The sequence below is a fragment of the Tyto alba genome, unplaced genomic scaffold, assembly GCF_018691265.1.
Source record: "Tyto alba isolate M040663 unplaced genomic scaffold, T.alba_DEE_v4.0 Super-Scaffold_23, whole genome shotgun sequence".
Lineage (NCBI taxonomy): Eukaryota > Metazoa > Chordata > Aves > Strigiformes > Tytonidae > Tyto > Tyto alba.
The window spans coordinates 2,653,172-2,675,621 of record NW_024881297.1 but is presented as its reverse complement, the minus strand read 5'-3'; the positions used below and the strand labels follow the sequence as shown (position 1 = coordinate 2,675,621).

Below are 22,450 nucleotides of genomic sequence, written 5' to 3'. Positions count from 1 at the left end.
TTAATATGCCCAAACATGTTGTACAGAGTTTGACTATCGCATTGATTGACTTTAAGGATTTCTAGTTAGGCAGACATTATATTGCACAAATGTTGTCTCTCAACTGAATTCACAATATAAATAATTTTATTGAAACTGGATAGCTAATTGACTGCCTTATAAAAGTAGAAAACAGTAACAGAATAGATGAACTGTAATAAAACATCTGATACAGCATCTCCCAAAAGTTTTATCTGAAAAGTTAAATGAATTCAAATTGGCTTCCATTGAAGCATTAAACTATGAATTGAAAAGTGATGAAGAGCCATTAACCAAGCAAGATCAGAAGATTTGTTGCATCAAAGTCAGGAGGAATGTTTTGCAGGCTGCCTCAGGAAAACATATGAAGCCTGCTTTTATTCACCAGATTCACTCAAAAGGACCGAGGCAGTTCTAGAATGTTCATTACACCTGCACCTCCCATTAATCCCACTGGGAAAGCAAAGCATCAACTCCAAGGGCTCCATCCTATAGGCCACACACAGCTTCTACCATGGGAATTTCCGCTGTGTTTTCAGCCACAACTTTCTGCCACGACATTTTGGCTCTGTCATCATGGCTTAAGCAGTAATCTTCTGACATTCAGATCACCTCTCAAAACCTTCTTTTCATCCTTGGTAGTTCAGTTACTTTTCTACAGAGGTCATGAGGGTTGTAAAGACACCTATCTGTTGAAGGGCATTATGCAAGAGTGGTTACTGCTTCCACCACAGCCATGAGTCTGCCAAACGACCTTGGAAAAGTCAGACCTGTACTCAAATAATGTTATTTTGCTTTCTTTGAATTTTTCGTGAGTTACTGGTGAAAAGTGGTAGATATTACTACCATCACTCTGGCAAGGTAAACCCATTTATTGGAAACAACATTGAGACAATACTTTATTTTATTATTGTTTTTATTTTTCAGTCTGGTCAGAAAGCTAAGGTGTTTTGCCTGATGATATCAAAATGTTATGTATATTTTGATACCACTGTGCAACATTTTTGCCACATATGGAGCTGCACAAAAGGTGAATGTGGTCATTGACACCTACCCATTGTGATGGTGACTAGAGCCACTCTGTCAAGAAACAAGAAATATATATATATAGGTTCTCTCATCATTCATGGTCCTCCTAAGACTAAACTCAAATAATTACTGATTTCTAGGAGCTTCTACACCTAACACTCAAGAAATATCAGCAGTCAGTGATTTATGAGGAAAAATTACAACTACTTATATTCAAACCCACTGACATATTAGAGGCTGATAAATTGTGACAATTGAAGGAAATGTCACTGAAACATTGTGAATGGGATATTTGTGTGCCTTTCTGGGTGGTCCAAATGACCATGGGACTTTTAAGTAGTTAATGGGTTGGAAGAAAGAAGTGTTGGGGCTGAACATCAGGCAGCATTCACCACAAGTGTGGTCTGGTTAAGTCTTAGAATAAATTTCTACTAGGAGTTAAGCAACATGAAGTGTTACATATGGGCTGGAGAATCAAAGGAGGCAACGGCTCTGTGAGGGAGGATTTGCAAGGAAGAACAATACCTTCCTTATAGTCTCATTAGTTCACATTGGTAAAAGCATGCCACTGATTCACATAGAATATCTTTGTGGGAGGTCTCATTAGCAGAGGTTATAGTTACCTGTCTAAAAGCATCAATAAGAAGGAAAAAAACCACACTTGGTGAGTCAGCAATTCCAGATTACACACGAATTAATGAGAACAAAATATGTCTGTTTATATGCTGTTACAACAGTACATCTATCGTGTTCAAGAAAGTGGAACAGTGGCAAGTCAATGGTGGCTATCTGCACACCTTAGGGAGTATAAAAGGAACAGAAATAATTATTGCAAGTTTTCTCTAATCACAATCCCCCCTACTCAGTCAGAAGATGAGTGAAACACCGAAAATAAAGATGACCATCCATTAGTATGCTTTAGTTTACACTTGACAATACTAATGATGACAAAAACAGATAAGCTTTGGTGGTCCTGGAGTGAGACGAACCCTTAGCTTTGCATGAATCTGTCTGCAGCAATCAGATGTTGTCAATTTATCAAGAGTGAAGAGTTTACAGACTTCCTAAGTACCTTTACACTGTGTTTCCCAACTATTTTATATACATAGTAAGAGGTGGGGGGGTTGCGTGCACATGTGTACACATGTGTGGGAATACATCTATATGTAAAAATCTATCTCCAAATATGCCTTGAGCCAAATCCCCAACAAGGACCCTTTTTATTTCAAAGCTCCAGGTTCTGAAATCATCTGGAAAAGTTTAAAGCCAAAGAAAGATAGAAGTCAAAAGGATCAAATAGCTGGTTTCCAAGTATTGTTTCATTTGTAAGATCTTGCCAGCTTTCACTGAGTGCACAAGTTGAGGTATTTCAAACACTTCACTTTATATTCATTGATTATCGACTTCAACCTCTGGCACCACTTAGCTTTCTGGAATCACACAAGATATGTGCACTATAGACCGATCAAATTGCTGAAAATACTTGAAAAATTGGTCTTTTAACTTAGATGATTATGCATTGGAAACAAACAAAAGAGTTGAAAGTGCTGAGCAGCCTCTCAACTCAAATTTTAAGAGAGCAAAGTTAGAAGACCAGCAACAGCTTTTACTAACTGAAAAGCTGTCCTTATCCTAGGTAAAAGTTTTCTAAAACCTCGTGGTAAGCTATGAACATCTGTCATCAACACCACTCACGAGCAGAGCCACATTTATAAACACAAAACACATTGCAACTGTGTTAAGCTTGAAAAAGAAAAGGAAGTTACTTTCAAGAAGCACTTAAGTTCATGAGCTTAGTAAAAAAAGTCTCTTGGAAACTTTTCTGAGGAAAAAAAGAAAGCTGTTTTTCCCCTCTGCAGTGAATAGAACCCTGAACTTTTGCTAATGGTCAACAGGAGTCATTTTTTACTCAAATCAGTTTGCTTGTTTCTGTATTGAATGAGCAGTCATATGGAAGGAGTAGCAAGTAGGTATCATGGATCATTGGGCTGCTAATAAATGGCAGGAGTCCTAGAAGCTTAGGAAGGAAGGAAAAGAGGAAAGAGCTTACATTAATTTTTTAGCCTAAAGGGAAGTTTTATATATAAAAAATAAAGCCATTCTGACTTCTGATTTATGCTGGAAGAAGATGAGAGGAAACCCCTGGCCTGCCTCCAGGTGAATTACCCACAGAGGGTTCCACACAGCCTTGCACTCCAGTGCAGACAGGAGACTAGAGGTGTCCGTACTGCGGCCATACAACCAGTGTCCATCTCCTCTACTCAGCGCCGTAACCGCTACACACTCCTACCCTGCGGGAGGTGCGACGTCCGCTTGCTCCATCTGCGGGGTGGATTGGCACAACTTCTGGCGGGATGTCACCACCCCTGCTTTCCATAAGCTGAAGTAGACCAGAGGGTGCTCAAGCCTACCTCCAAGGCAAGGCAAGGGAAGGAGCAGAGCTTACAGCAGCTCTGTGGGGCAGGGCGAGCCCTGCCCTGGGGTCCAATGCTCCCCACCGGCCCCCTGCCAGGGCCAGACTTACCTTACCACCTCTCGCCAGACTCATTTGCCACCCAACCCTCCTCATGGGTGATGGAGCACAGCAACTCTCACTCTTAATGGAGTTTTCCCCATTTACCCAGGCAGTAACTTCATTATTTTTGCTATCCCTCATTAGCAATTAACAGCTACCTTTGCAATATGTAACTGCTTTCCGTAAGGTCTGTGTTCTCCCCGCTGATTAGTTGTGCCTAATTTGGTCAAGATGCTTGTTAAATCACTAAGCCCTGTGAGAAGGTCTGCATATAGGAACCGGACCGTAAGAGAATCAGCTGTAATTCCCAGTGCAGTCTTAACACATGGCCTTAATAGGAGGCTGTTTCTCTTCAGTTTTGTGCCATCGGTTTTAAATAGTTGAGTCTTAATCTCCCAATCAATCATCTTCAAAATCGGTATGCTTTAATCATCAATCAAATGCATTTTTATGGGAAGCAGGAAGTATTATTTAGCAAGGAGGCAGCAATTCTTAAAGCTCTGTTTTTCTTTGCCTGACCGAATTAAAGAAAAATTACAGTTCCTGCAGACAGCTATGGCATCACAACAGTTATACTGCAGAGTTCTGCACTTTCTGAGGAGAGGCCTCATGTCTAGGGAGTCAGCTGAATTCAAAACTGAAGATCTGCTGGAGGACCAACTCTGGATGAATGTAACCTTGATTCCTTGATCCAATGCACCCAGCTCCAGGCTTTACCCCTGAAGAGTCAATGGATGCCGCCTAGTGACCATAGAAGCACAGAACCTCAAACACCAGTTTCTAAAATGAAACTGTATTAGTAATGCTAATTATGAAATATGGCCTATTTTCATGTTTTTCAAATTAATATAGCACAGAAATACTCCAAAGATATTTGAATTTCTGAGCGAATATAAAGCTGTTGAACTTTAAGGGGGAGAGTTTCAAAGGCACAAATGGCACTTAACTTCCAATTATGCCTTGGAAAATGTCCCACTAATGGCCAATATAGCTGATTTATTTTCATAAACTTTAATTACTTCACACTATTTCTTTTTTTTTTTTTTACTGAACAGTATAATCACTTCAGAGAAGTTCAAACACAATGTGCAAACTAAAAAGAGGATCTGCTCCAAAGCCAGGTTTCCATATACAAGTTTAATTTCCTTATCAATTCTAATATTTAGGCATCTAAATATGTGTGAATACTTGCACTTTTTATAACACCTGCATACAACAGATGTACTAGTTTACATTAAATCCAAATACTAACATTTTAACTGGAAGAGATTTTACCAATGGCATGCGGATCAAGTAATTTGGGATGGAGACCATGTTTTTGTTTTGGCTAGCATAAAAATCAGGGGCTTCTCATATTTTAGCAATACAAGCAATAGTAGCAACAAAGATATGACTCATCACAATAGCAGTACCTGGGAGATCCAGCAAGACAGAACAGTGAGGAAAACCTGTCATTTTAGGTCTCCTTGCATGCTATTCCCTTGTGCTACAGGTGTAGGCTGAGACATTTGGGAAGTATTAAGTATGATTTAGTGACAGATTTCTTAGAGCAGAAGTCCTGTTTGTTATTTATTTTTTAAACAGAAGAGTCTTAATTACGGTGTTTTACCTGCCCTGAGGCTTTCCAAGACCCTTCTGGAAAGAGCCTGCCTGCAGGCAGGGCTGTCTGCTCCGAGTCGAGGTGAGAGCAGGTGCTGTCTGCTAAAAAGCAAGAAGATATTGCCCTCTAGTGCCGAAAGCAAGCAGAGGATGAAGAGCCCAAGTGGGGTTTTAAAATCTTGTTTTCAAGATACCTTCTTATCTCATGCTAGCACAACTGAGGCTCGTTGCAGTTAGCTGCTTTGTGGGCAGACTGCACACCCAGCGAGGCTGCCCTTCCCTTCTGACCAAACCTCAGAGTCGGGCTGAGCAACTCATGAACGTCACCAAAACTGGAACACGGCCTCCCAGAGGATGCTTCAGTTGATCCAGTTTTATCTTTTGATAAAATCTTAATTGGAGGTTTAATAAGAAGCGAGATCCCAGCAAGCAGACAGAACTGCAGAACAAGGGAAGCACCAAAGAGGGGCAAATAGTCTTACAAATTATCAGGATGATTTTAACTTCTTAGTGATAATTGTGATTTCTTTTTTTATTCCTTCCTTCATCCATAAGACGCTGTTAAATACAAAACGCTTTTCTTATTCCTGTTCACTTGCGTCCATGGATAAACTACCCACCTTGCTCCCCTTTTGGCCAATTGCTGAGTGAGATACAGCAGGGTCACTGATGGAGTAGCCCACAATACAGGGGTACAAATCTCCTAGCAAGCTTCCAGCTGAGAAAGGTAAAGCAGATAAAAACCTGTACCTGGTGAAGTCACATATGGCCTCCGCAACAACTCCCTCTCTCTAACCTGCAAGAGCAGCAACGAGCCTCTCATGAGCGAGTAGACCTATTAATGCTCAATTACTTCAACATTCTGCTCATTGCTTGGTAAGTTCCCAAAAGAAGTCAAGTACCCTAGTACTAGGAGAGTGGTATACAAGGCGTTTAAAGCACAATTAAAACTTTTCACTTTCATTTTTAAGATCCTGAGCTGACACATCAAAAAGAACTGTATACCAGAGTCATAAAACATACTGCTAGACAAACTTCAATACCTTTCTTAGAAGCATTTTCCAGTTTTAGGTATAAAGTTTAAGATGAATGAAGAGTTTTCAGAATTAAACTCAAAAGTGTAATCTGAGCTGATGGAGGTGGACACATCCACTGACAAATATCTGCCTGGAAAGAGCGTTTCTTCCTTGCAGCTCAGAAATCATCCACTGCTTACAGTCTCACATTGTTCCAATAGGTAAACAATATAAATAATTCAGAAAGATGTTAATTCCTATTTAAATCCATAGAGAACCATGGCCTATTTGTTTAGTTAATTTTAATTGCCTCCGAGTCATATGATTCATTCTTACCAGTGGCAATTTTTCATGGATTTAGGTAGAACTACCAGGAATTGCCCAAGTGCTTCAGAGCTGGCCAGGCAGTCACGTTGAAGCACCTCGTGCTTCAGCCATACAGCACAGCCAGGACAGATAGAAGCCCCAGCCCTTTATCTGGAGATGTCCTGACCCAGGGCACAGATCCAGGTGCCCACCCAGCACTCACCAAACAACTCCCTTACGGTACTTTTCATGCTACATGCCACCTGCCTTTCATCTCTGAGGGAGGCAGAGGCACGCACAGCTGCACCCTGCAGTTTTAGTAACCTACTCTCATTCACTTGGAAAAATTCGTGCACAATCTTTATCCTTCCAGACAGTCCTTAAATGGACTGTGAAGTGCTGATCACTGCAGGTACAGAGTGGAAGCTGGACAGAAAAGTCCTACAACTCCTGTCCTTCAAAGTCCTCTCATTTCTTTCACTTTGGCTTCATTAGCTCCCCAGTCCAACACAGAATTTGTCTAACTCTGACAACATAAACATTTTGAAAGGGGCAGCGTGGAACATGGCTGAATATTTAATAAACATTATAGTTAAGAAACTTCCATAAACGAAGAGATACACATCCCCAAAAGGTGATGTTTAGATTTTATTTTTATATCCTAAGAATATGGGAGAGCTGTTTAATGCAGCTTATTGTAATACATCAAGAAAGCAAGTGACACTGAGTGCTCCTTGAACTGTTCATAAACTTCCTCTTAACTCAGATTACCAGTATCAATCACTGTCTTCATTAACGTGTGTTTTTAATTGCTTTATGGATTTTAGTTTATTTACTCTTCTTTTACTTCTTGTTGCAGATAATGTTAAGAGTCCTCTTCATTGATTATTGGCAGCTGCTGCATTCCAAGAAAGCCTCTTTCAATTTAGCTTTCTGGATCCTTTGACTTCCCACTCCAACAGCTTTATAACCTCCCCGACAGCTTCATAAATGCACTGCAATGGTCACATGAACATCTTGGGAGGGGAATCGGCACCTCTGCATCTCCTCGTTCCTATGGCACTTTAGGAAGAGAGAACCAAAAAAGCGGCAAGTCCGACAGAATTTGGAAGTCCTGCGAAAGATGAATCTAATTGTGAAGCTCCGCAGAAGTTTCAGAACGCTGGTCATTCTCCTGGCTACCTTCTGCTTGGCAAGTATTGTCATTTCTGCCTATTACCTCTACACTGGTTACAAGCAGGAGATGGCCCTTGTGGAAACCACCGGAGAAGCCGAGTGTGAGGACCTCAAGATCCTACCATACAGGTCCGTGGAGCTGAAAACAGCTAAGCCAATTGATCCATCTAAAACTGATCCCACTGTCCTCCTGTTTGTGGAAAGCCAGTACTCCCAGCTGGGGCAAGACATCATAGCCATCCTCGAGTCCAGCAGATTTCAGTACCACATGGTCATCGCACCAGCTAAGGGGGATATTCCCCCTCTCACAGACAATGGAAGAGGAAAATACACAGTTGTTATATATGAGAATATTTTAAAGTATGCATCCATGGACTCATGGAATAGAGAGCTTCTGGAAAAATACTGTGTGGAATACAGTGTTAGCATAATTGGTTTTCATAAAGCCAACGAGAACAGCTCCCCAAGTACAAAACTCAAAGGATTGCCATTACATCTTTTCAATAATGTAGCCCTCAAAGACTGCGTGGTAAACCCTCAGTCTCCCCTGCTGCGCATTACCAAAGCGCCAAGGGTTGAGAAAGGTCCACTGCCCGGCGAAGACTGGACAGTTTTCCAGTTTAACCATTCCACCTATCAACCTGTGCTTTTAACTGAACTGCAGACCTCCAGACCATCCCCCGCAGCATTGCCAAAGGCTGCTCTGTATGCAACCGTCATCCAGGACTTGGGGCTTCATGATGGGATTCAAAGAGTCCTTTTTGGAAACAACCTGACCTTCTGGTTGCACAAACTGATCTTCATTGATGCCATCTCTTTCCTGTCAGGGAAGAAGCTCACACTGTCCTTGGATAGGTATATTCTGGTTGACATAGATGACATCTTTGTTGGGAAGGAGGGAACAAGGATGAACATCAAAGATGTGAAGGTAAGGCAAGAATTGGAGGATGCCATCCCAGATACATGTATGTGCAAATGGGTATTTATAAAGAGACAAAGCTTGAAAAAGCTGGCGACCTCCATATCCTAGTAAAGGCTGAAAGCACACAAATATAGCTAGTAGATACAGAAACCGTAACCTGAATTTGCTTTGAAAGCCTGTTTACCCACATACACAGAGAGATGTATTCATGTACGTGTAGGTACATTGATAGAGATGGTCTCATACAGTAATTCATATGGTGAATGTACTGGTTGCCTCTTGCTTGTGTAGGTTCTGCTCAGGGACTTCACTCAGAGCACCTGGGTGACAAAGATGACTTTTTATCCCTCACATAGTAGAGATCTTTCTTCAAACTAAAGAATCTGTTTCCAGAGCAAGTTTGTTGCCGAGGTATCTGAATTTTTCAGTAACACATTTTACACTGCATGAATATCTTTTTCCCTATGAGCATACAGACATACACTTGTACATGTGCGTGGCATATGCATATAATACAATTCATAGACATTTTCTATATTCTCTCTTTCACTATTTCTGAAAAGTGGACAACAATAAAAGATGGTTACCTTTTTAAAACGTCACACAACTATCACTATGTTTAAAAAGTCACATTTTGATTTACAAGAATTAGCAGGATAATTTTCATTAGCAAACAAGCGTTTAAAGTTACTAGTGACAGGATGGAAGCGTAGCCTATACTTTAGCAAATGACATAACCATCTGATATGGTGAAGAGCCCACAAACTGTTATTCAGGGGCTCTTCTAATCTTATTTTCATAGTCTGTAGTATCCAGGGACACCATTAGATTTGTTCAGAATAATTTTCAGAGATGTGTGCAACTTGGAAAGAATAGACAGAACTCAATAGCATGACAGCTATTTCCTTGCAATTTTCCACATGTGGGAATCATCATATTCAGAGATTATTTGAAGTTCCTAAGCATGCAACATTACATTCTCAAGCCTTTATTCTAGAGGTGGTTTGTTTTTTTTTTTTTTTTTTTTCCTGTAAATACCCCAATGCTTTCATGAGCAATAAGCAAGACTTTTGTTTTTAAATGTGGATTTCTATTTTGTTTTTTAATTCTTTTTTCCATTTGTACAACTTCTATATTCATCTGCCTCCTCATCCAGATCATTAAGAGAGGTATTGAAATACACATCAAAAGCAGTAGTCTCATCTACAATTAAAACAATTTTGCACATCAGAACAGTTCGGGTAATTCTATTAGCCAAACCAGGCATGTAAATGCTCATCAGGGCTGATTTCTAGCACCAGGCACTCCAAATGCCTGGTGTCTTGAGATCTGAGCACTGTGCACAAGCTCAGTGATCAAGTGCTCTCTCTCCGGAAATATATGGTAAAATGCTCTGAGAAAGAGTTTGCATAGAAAAGGAAATTAACTGAAAAGGCAATTGTGGAACAAGTTTTTCAGCAATAGCTTTCCGCCTGCACATTTTTGAGAGCGTCTTTTTCTGATGTGCTTTCCTCTACTAAGGAAGTCTATTATTCTACATTGGTTGAAGAGCGCCTATTACTATAAGAAGAGTGTCCAGAGTCACTTGGAAATTCAAATCGTACTTTTGACTGGAATAATCTAACTAGGCAGAAAAAAAAACAAAGTCACTCCCTTTTTATCCAGCAATCAACAACATTACTAGGCAAAACTTTCCACCTGGGCTTGACAGAGCAGCTGTGCTTCATTACTCATAGGAGACACAGCAAAAACTCCAGATTCAGGGGCTTGAGTAGGAGCTGGATGGCAGAACCTTAGCTGTTAAAAGCATTCAGCATCACTTTTCTATGCTGCAAACATTTACCTATCTGAAAATTGAGCAGTCCACACCGCTGAATATCTTGAAAATAACAAGAGAAAACATGCTAGGATTCAGAACTTTTTTAAATCTGTTTTTTAAAGGCATGTGTGGTGAGTCTTCTTTTTATGGATTAGTTTAAGTCAAGGTGTGGAGGGAAGCTTTCATTCTTCCCACATTTTTCCAGTGTTAAATTAGCAGCCCCCATTTCCATGACAAAATCTCCAGTGGTGCCACTCACAGTGTAAATCCCCTCCTCACCTCAAACAAGAAGTCATGCCACAAACACCAACCACAGAGAGAAATCTTTTGCAGGCACAGACTCAGAACCAACCTTCCCATCAGGCAGTCTTCTTGGGGTAATAAAAATTTTATTTCCCTTTTGGACAATGTTCACACGTCAACCCACTCTGCCACTTGACCATCCATTGATATTCTGTCCTTAGCATCATGGGTTTCATTTCAAATCAGTTACCCGGTACAGATTTGTTCCTCAGGGTATTTCACAAACACTTGATACACAGATCAGTCCATTCTTATAGACTGGACATTCCCAGAATGCATTAAGATTCAAACCAGGATGCTTGCTAATGAACATAACACCTAAATCAGAGTGTACTTTGGTTAGTTTACAGTAAAGGATAATTACAGCCAGTTAGAGAGCAATCTCCCAAGTCACTTGGGGAAGGAGGCAATTAAGAAGAAGTGGGCCTACCTTTACCCCTAAGGCAGAACAGTTTCTTTGATTGGAAGGCAAAAAGAGGCGATATTTGAGATGCTGATATTTAAGTGATGTCAAAGTTCTGCCATGCATTTTGAAGCAGTGGCTGTGTCCAGATGCTCCGAGGGGGCTGTGTTTTCACAGCGGGTGAGAGGCTGTTTCTGACACACAGAAGCACAGTGAGATTTAGGGGCAGGTTGTGTTTGTCCTGTAAAGGGCTTCGATAGCTTTAGGGATTAGCATGGGCTCTGTATGTTGTTCAAGAATGTGGCAGAATTGGGACCATCCCCTTTCTTTCCTGAAGTGTGTATTACAGTATACTTAGCACCAACAAAACCGAAAAACAACAAAACAAACAAAAAAAGCCCTCTACAGTCCACACTTATAATGTCATATACTTCAAAACTCATTTCATCCTGTCGCCTCGATGCAAGTGTAAAATATCAGCATCACTAAAAGAAAGTATTTGTTATTTATACAGTGTTTTCAAAAACAAAACAAGAGAACCATATAAAGCAGTGCTTGTAATGAAATAGTTTCTCAAAACAGTGCAACGCACTGCATTATGCCACATCACTACTTCTCCAGTTCTTAGCGTTTGTTACAGCAAACAGCGCAGGCTCACACTGCACTGATACAGACTCTCTGCTAGGCCCTCCTAAGGTGCCACACACCTGTGTCCCTTAGGAATGTTTTCATACACAGCAGATTCCCAGGTGCATGCAGGAAAACTGCAAACGAACAGCTACACATTTCCTAAACTGTATGAAAAATGCAACTGAATAACATCACTCTGTTCAACCTCTTAGGCATTAGCTTCCAGTGACCAAACATACAATAACTGCCAAACCAAAGGACGCAGGGCTAGAAATAAGTCTTCTGATAACAGTATTTTTATGTAACAATAAAAAGACAAGTATTACTGCTCCTGTGTAATTACTTCCTGCTACTCAAATGTTTTTATCCCCTTACAAAGCCATTTCTCAATTAGGTGCTTCAATAATATGTATATAGTTTTATAAAAGGTGGCATCAGCTAGAGAAACAGAGATTAGAGAACGGAGTTATTATGGGCTCTGTTTGCCACAAAAGATCTCCTGGTCCCTTGTATTATAGAAGTAGTGCAAGGTCATATCTGGCTAAGTAATTAAACAGGAACTCAGCAGAGCCACAGAAAGCTATTTTCCCAAGCTTTGCAGAGATCTATCTTGAGCCTAGCAAGCCCCTGCAAATGAATTTCTCCCTTTCTCTCCTGCCAATATATTATCTCATTGCTTGATTTCAGAAGGCAAAAGACTCAAGAATTCATCAGTTAATTTGCAGAACTACTGAATTCGTGTAGTTGCAAATTATAGTGGTTCCCAGTCACACAACAAGTCCAGGATCATTAGCATCAGTGATTTAGCAAAACAAACCTAGAAATACCTGGTTATGCTGTGTCTAGGATTGCCATACAAAACTTTTACCTTTCAAGTTTCCTTTTAACTGAGCAGAGACAGGCAGGGCCATATTACCCAAACAGGTAGTAAGAACTTGATAAATTCTTTTTTTTTTTTTTTTTTTTTTTTTTTTTTCTGTTGCTATAGTATGAGCTAGCACAACATTTACTGGAAGAGCTCAGTGAAGCAACTAGAGCTTTTTCAGCACCTTTCACAAACACACTGTCTATTGTTAACTCAAAAAAAACCCTTGCAAGATCACAATACAAGCTATGGTTCTTACTCTTTAATAAATAGAAAAAGTAAAACATAACAAAAAGCATTAGCCTTTCAATTTCTACCCCTCCTCTTAACTCCGGGGCCTGCCCTGCAGCACAGCTTCCCTTCTACAGCCTTCTTCCAGGTGGAGTCTCTCAGGAGCCACCTGCCTCACTCTCTTCTCCCACTCTCCCAGCTGGAGCTGATAATCAAAGAGAAATTGCCTGTCCCAGCACCACCATATCACAAAATCCCTTTCTCTAAAAGATACTCTTCCCTTTTCTGTATTCCCTCTAATTGCTGCCATAAGGACAGGAGCATGCTTGTGCGTTCTGAAATACTATAAAATGATGGTGCAGTGCTTGGGAATGCCCTTTGTGTTACTATTGACTGCAGTTCCCCCTTCTCCTTGCAGAACCAAATAGCCTGTCTGCATTTTCCCCTCTTCTTCCACTCTAAGTTTCACTCCACTTCAGTAGAAATAAGAATTACATTAGTCTCTGACACCTCGTCACTTCCACAAGTCTGCACTTTTTCTTAAAATGCTGTGAACACTTAAAGGCTGTGATTTCTTGCTCATTTTAGTATTTTAAAGACAGGAATTCATGTTGGAGTTGCATCTTTTCTGATAATTCCAAATTAGAGAGTACTGGCTCAGCAGGAGGCTGAGCTCAACAACTGAATCTCTCCAGCATATGCTTTTTCTGATCTTTCTGCAAGGACAACTGCTTTCAGGTGGAATAATAAGAAATGACTGGCCACATCACCAGGCGTGGCAGAATGATAGTCAGTAGAAAGCTGTGGGTGGGCACAGGGTGGGTAAAGCTCTCCATGCTGCTGTGTGTAAGCCCTTCTCCCTGTCCATGCAAAGTCTAAATGCTCTGTGAGAGAAGGAAATTAATAAACTGTTGTAGACCAATGCTTGTTCCCACTTCAGTTCTACTGGGATGCCTTACCTCTCATGCTCTTTGGAGTTGGTGGTACAGACCCAAGCCAGGCATGTCAATGAGGAAGCTTTATTTAACAGCAGACAAGAATACCTTTCTGCATCCCTTCGCAGGATTTGGCATCTAGTGTGATGGAATACGCCCATCTTTCTGTAGAAATTTGCCAGCAATGGTCAAGACCAGAATTAAGAGTCAGGGAGGATTATAAGGGGCACTTGGATTGCTAACTCAGGTTTCTGAAGAGTTTCTCTGGATGCTCTACTCTCTTGTACCCATTCTGCACTCCCTCACAACTGTAGGGAAGGTTATGATGGAGGCTACAGCAGCCCAATACCTCAGTCTGCATCCAGTTACTTCCAAAGGTACTCAAAATCAATCCCCCAAATCCCCAGTGCTTGAGCAAAGCGTGAAACTCCTGGTGCTATAAATAGGCACTAAAAACAAATCTTTTTTTTACTGTTCATTCATGTGCAGCTTTTTCCTTCAGCAGAAGCTGCAAACAGCAGTCACTTCCTTGCTGATACTGTGAGATACAATAGTCATCCCCATAGCCTTTTTACAATAATAAACTCCTGCCAGTAAAGTAACCACACCAATGGACAATACAGGGAGAAACTAAAAACAGAAGATGTATGAGCATAGGAAGCTAGAGGAGACAGGCTAGCATTAGTCATTATAGGCTGTGTTGCCCTTATGCCACCTTTTAAAGCACTTGAGAGTGGCAGTGAAGAACACAATGAGGTGAAATTCTGGAGTTCTCCCTTTCAGATGGTCTCAAAGACTTTAAAAATGGATTTAAAATGCATCTGAGAAGGCATTATATATAAATATATAAAAAAAAAATAATCACACAATCTTTTTTAAAAATGGGAGTGTCTACTCCATTCTGCTTCAACAGAGATGACAGTTCATTCAATATTTTCCTTGTTCAGGTCTCTTGAATCACCCAATTCTTTCTGCAGTAATTTGAGTGTTGAATACTGCTCAAGTGCCTTGTCAAGATACATCACACAAAAAGTTTTGTACCTTTTTGTTTCAATAAAGCCTGTTCTCTCATTCAGAATTTCGGTACTGATGTGGTTAAAAAATACAGTTCCTCTGCTATCAGCAAAACATTTATTTCTCTCCTTGGCAGCCTGGCGGATTGACTGTCTATCTGAGTACCCTGCCTGAATTATAATAGACTTGGGGTTCTCTCATCTGCCAGGTTTCCCACTGAAGATATAGTAGGTCTTGACAGTGTTTTATACAGTCTTGCCAGAAAACATGCTGGTGGCTCTAATTTTCTAGCTCTTTCATTTCATTAGTTTAGACTATTATGTTCCTTCCACGTGCCCCACACATTAGAACGGTACCTCTATCATATGGTCCAATCAAGATTTCCCCAAAAGTTTGAAAACTCACTCAGTGTTTTCCTGTCCCAGAGAGCACACTGACTTTTTGCCTGCAGGGTTACAAGGCTCCAAGCAGTGCAATTTTATATTGTTTGTACAAATGCCACGGAATTATCACAAATCTGAATGTTATTTTCCCCAAGAAAAAAAGGTTTAATCTTTCACAAAACAAGAAAATGAATTAAAAACACTGAGAAAAATCATCCTTTGTTTTCTCAGATTTCTAACTAGCTGTAAGAACTTGATGGAACTTAATTTTGAAAAAGATTAACAATTCTGAAATTTTAAAAAACAGCACAATACATTTTAAAGTGTAGAAAAGGCAAGGGTTTTTAGTTACAGGTCTAATTCAGAAATATCTAGTGCTCACAGCCTGTGCTCAGCATCACTGCCTTGTGGCACATTCCTTGTCTATGCTTCCATTAACTTGCTGGAACTGTACTGATTTCTCAAATCCTTTCTCCAAATTAATTATGAAATTATAGTTTGTATCATACTGGAGTATATTTCCAGGCTATACGTGGTACTCTAATTAATTTATTTTCATTTAATTTAATTTAAATAATTTTCATAACATTTAGGAAATCCGTAGAAGCCAAAGAAAATGTCTGCTTTATATCAACCTCTCAAAAAGCCTACATTAACCTGAGCTTTAAACCAATGCATATTAGTTAAAAAGGAGCAATAACAATTGCTTCCTGTATAGAAAAATAACACTCTATGAAATGATCAAATACATTTATAGAAAAGCTAGCCAATGCAGACTTAAGGAGCAGTCATAATTAATGCCATAAAAGCACTTGATGCAGAAATAAACACATTACCATGACTGCCATTTATAATGTAGTTACTTTAGTAGCAGTGTTACTTAAGTAACTTTAAATATGTCTCTGTCATCCAAATGTGAGCAGAAGAGACAACACTTAGAGAAATAGCTCAGTTTAGTATTATTGATATTATTCAAATGATTGAAAATGGCAACACTCAGAAAAAAGGTGAATAGACGGAAGGATGGACAAACAGATGAGGTAATAGAGAAAATCTCAAAGAGAAAAGGAGAATTTTGAAACAAAATATTTAGCAATGATTAATTAGGCACTTTCTGCCTACCTCTGTATCATAAGGTAGTATGAAAGCAAATCTTTGTCTATGTCTGGTTTCAAATTCTTAAACATATATATCTGTTTATCTATGTGTGTGTGTATATATATATACACACACACACACACACCCCTCTATGCATACATTCACATAAATTAAATCTTGTGATCTTCTTTGTATCTTCTGTGAATATGGCCATAGACCCCTTCAATTCATACTTTTGTTTCTAACATTATACATCTCCACCTGTATTCTTTCTGTACAGGCAGAATAATGTGAAGGCTTTTAGGTAAAAGTTACCAAATTCCAGTTTATACAGAGGGCAGAATAAGAGTCTAGCAAGAGCTGTGCCTCAAACGCTGAGCTTGATGTTCCTCTAAAGTGCAAAATTACTTTCTAGTAGACGGATACTGTCTATTAACTATCATTCCTGAAGGTAAACATCACATGCCAGTGCGTGGAACTACAAAACTTCTAAACGGTACGCAGATTACAATACCAGAAAGTAAGATAACCTTCAAGCTAAACTTCCTGCTTCATTTCAGAAAGAAATACCTTTGGTTAAAATCTAGGATGTGACCATTGTTTCTAGTGAGCTCTTCATTCATCTACGGGAAGATTTAGGCTATCCCTGAAGGGCTGGACAATTTTCATAAGTGTTTCGTTTTCCTCTGGACATATACAGAGTCAAAATACTTTCACAGAGACATAAGAACAAATGACCTTCTGACTCTATCATTCAACATGAGTCATGCATAGCTTGGAATATTTAGAATGAGTCATATATTTCTTTCAGCAGGGTTTGTCGGAGAATAGTGCTTTGCATACAAACACATTGATTCATCCGAAGAAGTTCACTTCTCAAGAAACTGTTTTATTTAGGAAATTTCATATGGTCTGTGTGTAGCTACTTTAATAAATAAACAAAAAAAAAAATTATTTCATTGAATATTTGAAATTGTGGCAGTTAGATACAGTTATTTCACTGCTGAAGGGGATGTCTGTGCATCAGAATCAGAGTTCCTTGGGTATTTTTGCAATGATCATAAGCACACACACAAAGAATCAAATTTAATGGGACAATCATCCTGCCTTTTATGTTTATGTCACCAGATAATATTCTGGTGACTGTCCAAGCAAAAGAAGATAAAATCACGCAAACCATTCAGGGATTGCTGTGAAAGCACAAGCTGTAATAAAACACTATATGATGCATTGTGGTTTTCCATCAGATGCCGACTGGTTTGACCTGATGGTCAGTTTTTGACCTATGACCATTGGCATGGCAACTCTCCAACCCTTTGTGGAGTTACAAATCAAGGCTCTCCAGCTTAAAACCAAGAGCACCAATGGCAATTGATGGGTAAACCCTTCATTATTGGCTATTGTTGAACGGATCTCTCAGAAAGTCTTGTAGGTACAGCTATCACAGCCACAATGCCAGCTCCTGTGAACAGGTACGCATTTGGGAGTCTTGGGCACCAAATGGTGTCTATCAGTCTCTTGCTTTATACCAGACCCTGTGGCAATGCAGCATTGCTTGGGCTTTCAAAGGGTGATGGTAAGAAACTGCAGGTGGTTGACTCACCAGATGTCAACCTCCTGAATAAGTCTAACCTCTGTGCACACCACGTTAGCACTGCTCCAGCAGTACTGAATGCTGATCCATCCATCTTATTGACAGGTTCCAGTACACATTATTGTTTCAGCTGATTCTAGGGTGTTTTTTTATGCCATTGCCAAATATATAGGAAACTGGACCAGAAATAGGTGTGAGACTGCATTGTTCTCCATGACCACAGCCCATGTTACAGGTGCACACCACTGTCAGTGTCCTTATTCTATGTGCTCAGACAGCAGGGCAGCGCTCACAGCCATAAATACAAAACTCTTTTTCAATTACCTTCATTGTTTTCATAGCAGGGTTGACTGGGAAAATTTGTACCAAGACACACCACAGTGCTGATGTTATTTAGGGCTAGCAGTTTGCAGCACCCATGGAACTTCGCCCATACTCACGTGAATTTACAAAACAGTGGAAATATGGACACCATAGCACTGGGACGTTCCTGAAAAATCTTCACTTTCCACAGACTACCAGAGCCCCCTGGCTTAGGAATTTTATGAGATCACTTTATTTTTTTGCTATGTGCTGCATACATGCCTAGAAGCACCTGCCAGGGGTTAGAGGTTGACACTTCTCAAACGCAACCCCCCCATTTTGCTAAGCAGGGCACCCCAATTCCATTTGCAGAGGTCACCATTTCCTGCCCCACTCCTTTGAACCCCCTCACAGAGAGACCCAGTTCTTTCACGGGTTTTTGCTGCTGGTGCAGATTCCTCATTTGCCAGGTTGGGAGTGCTCCCGTTTATTTACTGCCAGATATGTGCTAGCAGCAGCGAGGTTCTCCAGTAAATCCCCCCGCTTCTTCATTGCCAGACTGTTCTCAGTTTGGTAGTGGGGTGCCAACACCAGTTTTAGCTTACCCTCCATTTTCACCTCACGGCCTTTAATGGCCATATATTTATTAGCGCTGCTGTCTACACATCCCTTTCACGGCACCTGTTCTGAATGCACAGTGGCACCCTTTCCAAGTGATGTCCATGGACGTAGCACAGCTTTGTATCCAACTGTACCCATTTTCTGTAGGCAGCAAACACATTTACTACATAAATGCAAGAGATGAGAGCGATAAAAATTTTGTTCCCTGTGGGCCAAATGCATGAGGCAATGTTTCTATTGAGATTTTTTTAGAGATAAGAAGCAAAAGTAATTAGAGGACTACTGCCCATAGAGCATCATCACCCACAGCAACAAAGACACACTTTACATTTTTATGTTGATGGCAACCTTTTATTCTGGAAACCATGTCCTAATAAAGTAATACTTCTCCGTACAATTAGTCTTCTATCTGTGCCAGAATATGCAGTGGTCCTAAAATCAAAGTTTCTGTTTATGAGATTCATCTGCATAGGACCTTACGGTATAAGTGTCTTTTCATTTATTGAAATCGTGTTTCTTTCACATTCTTGTTTTTACTGACGTTGTAAAAAACCTTGTTAGTTCTACAATACTTACATAAAAATGATTTTTGATTGCTATTAACACATTTCTCAGAAAAAACTACAAAAGAATTTTTTGGTCTCACGGGCAATTATAATAATATTATATAAGACTATTTAGGGATATAAACATGTCATTTTGTGTGGACAAAATTTCTAAATTCGTAATGGAGGTATTAAATATGATAAACTATAATTTTAATAGTTACAGTATTTCATGCAGAATATTTTATGAAAGTTAAGAATTTCTTTTGAGAAATGCCAGGATGAAAACAAAACAAAACAATTTTTTTTTAACCTTAATAGCATTTCTTTTTCAAAATGAACAAGAAAATGAAAGGATAAGTTATTCATCATTTCCTGCAAACCAGTGTATTAGTAAAAACATTCTGGAGCTTTCTGAACAATGTTTTTAGTCATTAGGATTTGATTTATTGCAGCACGTTCTATGTATTAAAGTTTTCTGATTTAAAACTCTAGCATTTATCATTGATTAGTATAGCACATGATAAAAAGCTCTTGTATTTCCAGTTAAGGTTGGCACAGAAAGGCAATGTGGTGCAATATTGGGCAACATGGTGTCCTTCATATCTGGGAGTTTCTTTAAGAGCAAACTTTGCCTGTTTAGTGTCCAGAGTTTGTTTTACCCAGGTCTGTCGTCCAAGTCTGTAGAGCTCACAAGCGTTGTTCTGTGGACAGGTTAACGTATAGACGGATACGGTCTGGGAAGAAAAGTGGTTTCAACAAGTTGAAATTCTTGAAGTTGACTGAAACTCTGATTTTTTTCTTAATTTGTTTTTTGTGAGACAGGGTATCCTAAATCCTGGATTCTTTTTAAAAAAGGCAAAAATCTCCTTTTTTGTTTAATTATCAGTAAGATTTACAACAAGCTAGTGAAGGTTAGAATAGCCTGTTCCTTTCTGAGGCCATTAAATTCAAGTGGTAAAGCCATTATCCCACCTCTGGCTCATTTTAGAAAAGAAGAACCAGTGACAGGCTGTTTAAACTTTCACCTGAAAGAAAATAATGCCTCCCCATCCCCAAATATACTCTATTAGCAAAACAGCACCACAGTGTTAATCTCTGATAAGATGTTTTCTTGAGGAAGTAAAGCCAGAGATGATTATTTTTTTCCCCTTCTATAGCACAGATTATAAATACCATTTACCAAGCCATGAGAGTTTCTCTAAATATCTGTAAATCTTACTCTTTGTCTGTGTTTTTGTTCTTTCTTCATATCACCAGCACTCTTTTAATCTGTTCACGTTTTCAACCAGACAACACCCAAACAGAAGTGGGAACTATGGTGTGATATACACTCAGCTTCTCTAGCACGACACCCACGCTATTTTTAATACTTCTGATTGGAAAAGGCTGAATCTTAGAGAGTTTAATTTTTTTAATTGATCTAGTCATTTATTTGGCAATTTTGCATTTTTTTTTCTTAAAATCACAAATTAAATATATTAAAACTAGTACCTACTTCCCAATACTTTCTGACCAAGGTATGGTGAGATTCAAAGAATCAGAGGTGATGATTTTGGTTTTCCTTCCTTCCAACCTGTTTAGCCATTTATCCTTGGACTAAATGGGTGAAAAAATCTTCCAAGATAGCAAAGTGTCAAGGCAGGGGAAAATGAAGTTTATATTCTTGTTACTCAATCAACTTGGTCTGCTCCAGTGAAACAGTTTCACATGGAAAAATGTTGATTTACTAAATGCAGAATGTTCCACTGGGATGTGATTTAAACAAAATTATATTCTGCCAGCTGATCTGCTCTGACAGGCTGAAGGAAAAGTGGGCAGTTTGAAGAATATTAAAAAAAATAAAATATCCAAAATATCATAATTAAACGTAGCATTGGAATTGCTGATCTTCCAGAAATTAAAACATGCAGATAATTCACACTCTGCTAAGAGACTTTTTAAATATGAGAATATCCCAGGAAATGGGTATTTCAGGTTTTTACTGCCTCTTCATTTTATGTAAAAGCCAGAATTATTAATGTAACTTTTACATTACATATTAAATCCAAAATAACAATATTTAAGCAATCTGTAAAAGCTGTCTCAATATTATACTTCACCTGCCTCAATTAAATCAGATTGAATTAAAGTCATGGGTCTCAAGGACCTTTGTTTTTCCCCCAAAAACATCAGACCTTCAAGTAAAGGCAGTATAAAGAATGTTTGAATTCACATTTTTGACAGCATACCATATTTGCTTGCCTTCCCCAAAACTCATGAAATATTGGCTCTTAAAACTGTCAATGATTCTTGAAAGCACAAGTGCTTTTTTGGTTGAGATCCAATTGTTTTAACAGGGTAAATCTCAGCATAATTTTCTATTCCCTAGGTTTTTAAACTGCTCAGAAGTCTGTAGCTCTGTACATTAGCCTGCTCTTTAACAGTGTAGATACATCCAAGAGCAGGATCATTTTAGTTAATAGAAGTTTTGACACTGATTTCGAGATCAAGGGGGTTGGACCTCAAAAATATTCTCTGCAAGAGCTGCTCTAACCGATATCTCAGGGCTTCGGTGAGGGGGGAGGTCACAGCTGGCCACCTCTGGGGTGCCTGGGGGCTCCCCCCACCCACTCTGCTATAGCCATATGCACAGATAAAACAGCTATAAGCAAAGAAGACGGGCCAGGCCCACTACCTCTGCCTGCTTTCTTGCTGCAAGAACACAAGGAGAAAAGAAAGGCAGGAATCTTAGATGGGAAAGGGGCTGTAAGATGCCACGGGCAGCAGATTGGACTGGGAAAAAGCAGAGTGGCGGGGGACAAATGAACAGGGGAGAGAGGCTCCAGGGATGAGGATCAAAGCAGACCCCGGATCAGGGCTATGCTCCCTGTTTTCCAATCATATTTAATCCCTAAGGGCTATGAAGACTGAAGGCTTTTGTAATAATATTTACTATAGGTTTTTCAACAAATTAGCACAAATGTTTGGAAATTAATTGAATATACATGGATAAATAAGCATTAATCTATAAGTATCCATAATTAATAGAGACTAAATGCTCTATAATCTTATTAATTTAGGAAATCTTTAATGGTGCTCCAGGCATAAGTGTGAACTGCTGAGGCACACTCTGCATGGTTAAT

The 22,450-nt window shown here is 39.5% G+C and overlaps 1 protein-coding gene across 4 annotated transcripts in view; it reads left to right on the top strand.

Annotated features, from left to right (window-relative positions):
• NDST4 (N-deacetylase and N-sulfotransferase 4) overlaps nucleotides 1-22,450 on the top strand; it is a 107,787-nt gene that overhangs the window by 9,097 nt on the left and 76,240 nt on the right. For all 4 annotated transcript variants that reach the window (XR_006165691.1, XM_033007708.2, XM_033007697.2 and 1 more), the window contains exon 2: nucleotides 7,343-8,587. Coding sequence is in view for 3 of the 4 variants with exons in the window: in XM_033007708.2 (XP_032863599.1) it covers nucleotides 7,607-8,587 (981 nt within the window). In the remaining variant the exon portion in view is untranslated. The remainder of the gene's footprint in view (nucleotides 1-7,342; nucleotides 8,588-22,450) is intronic.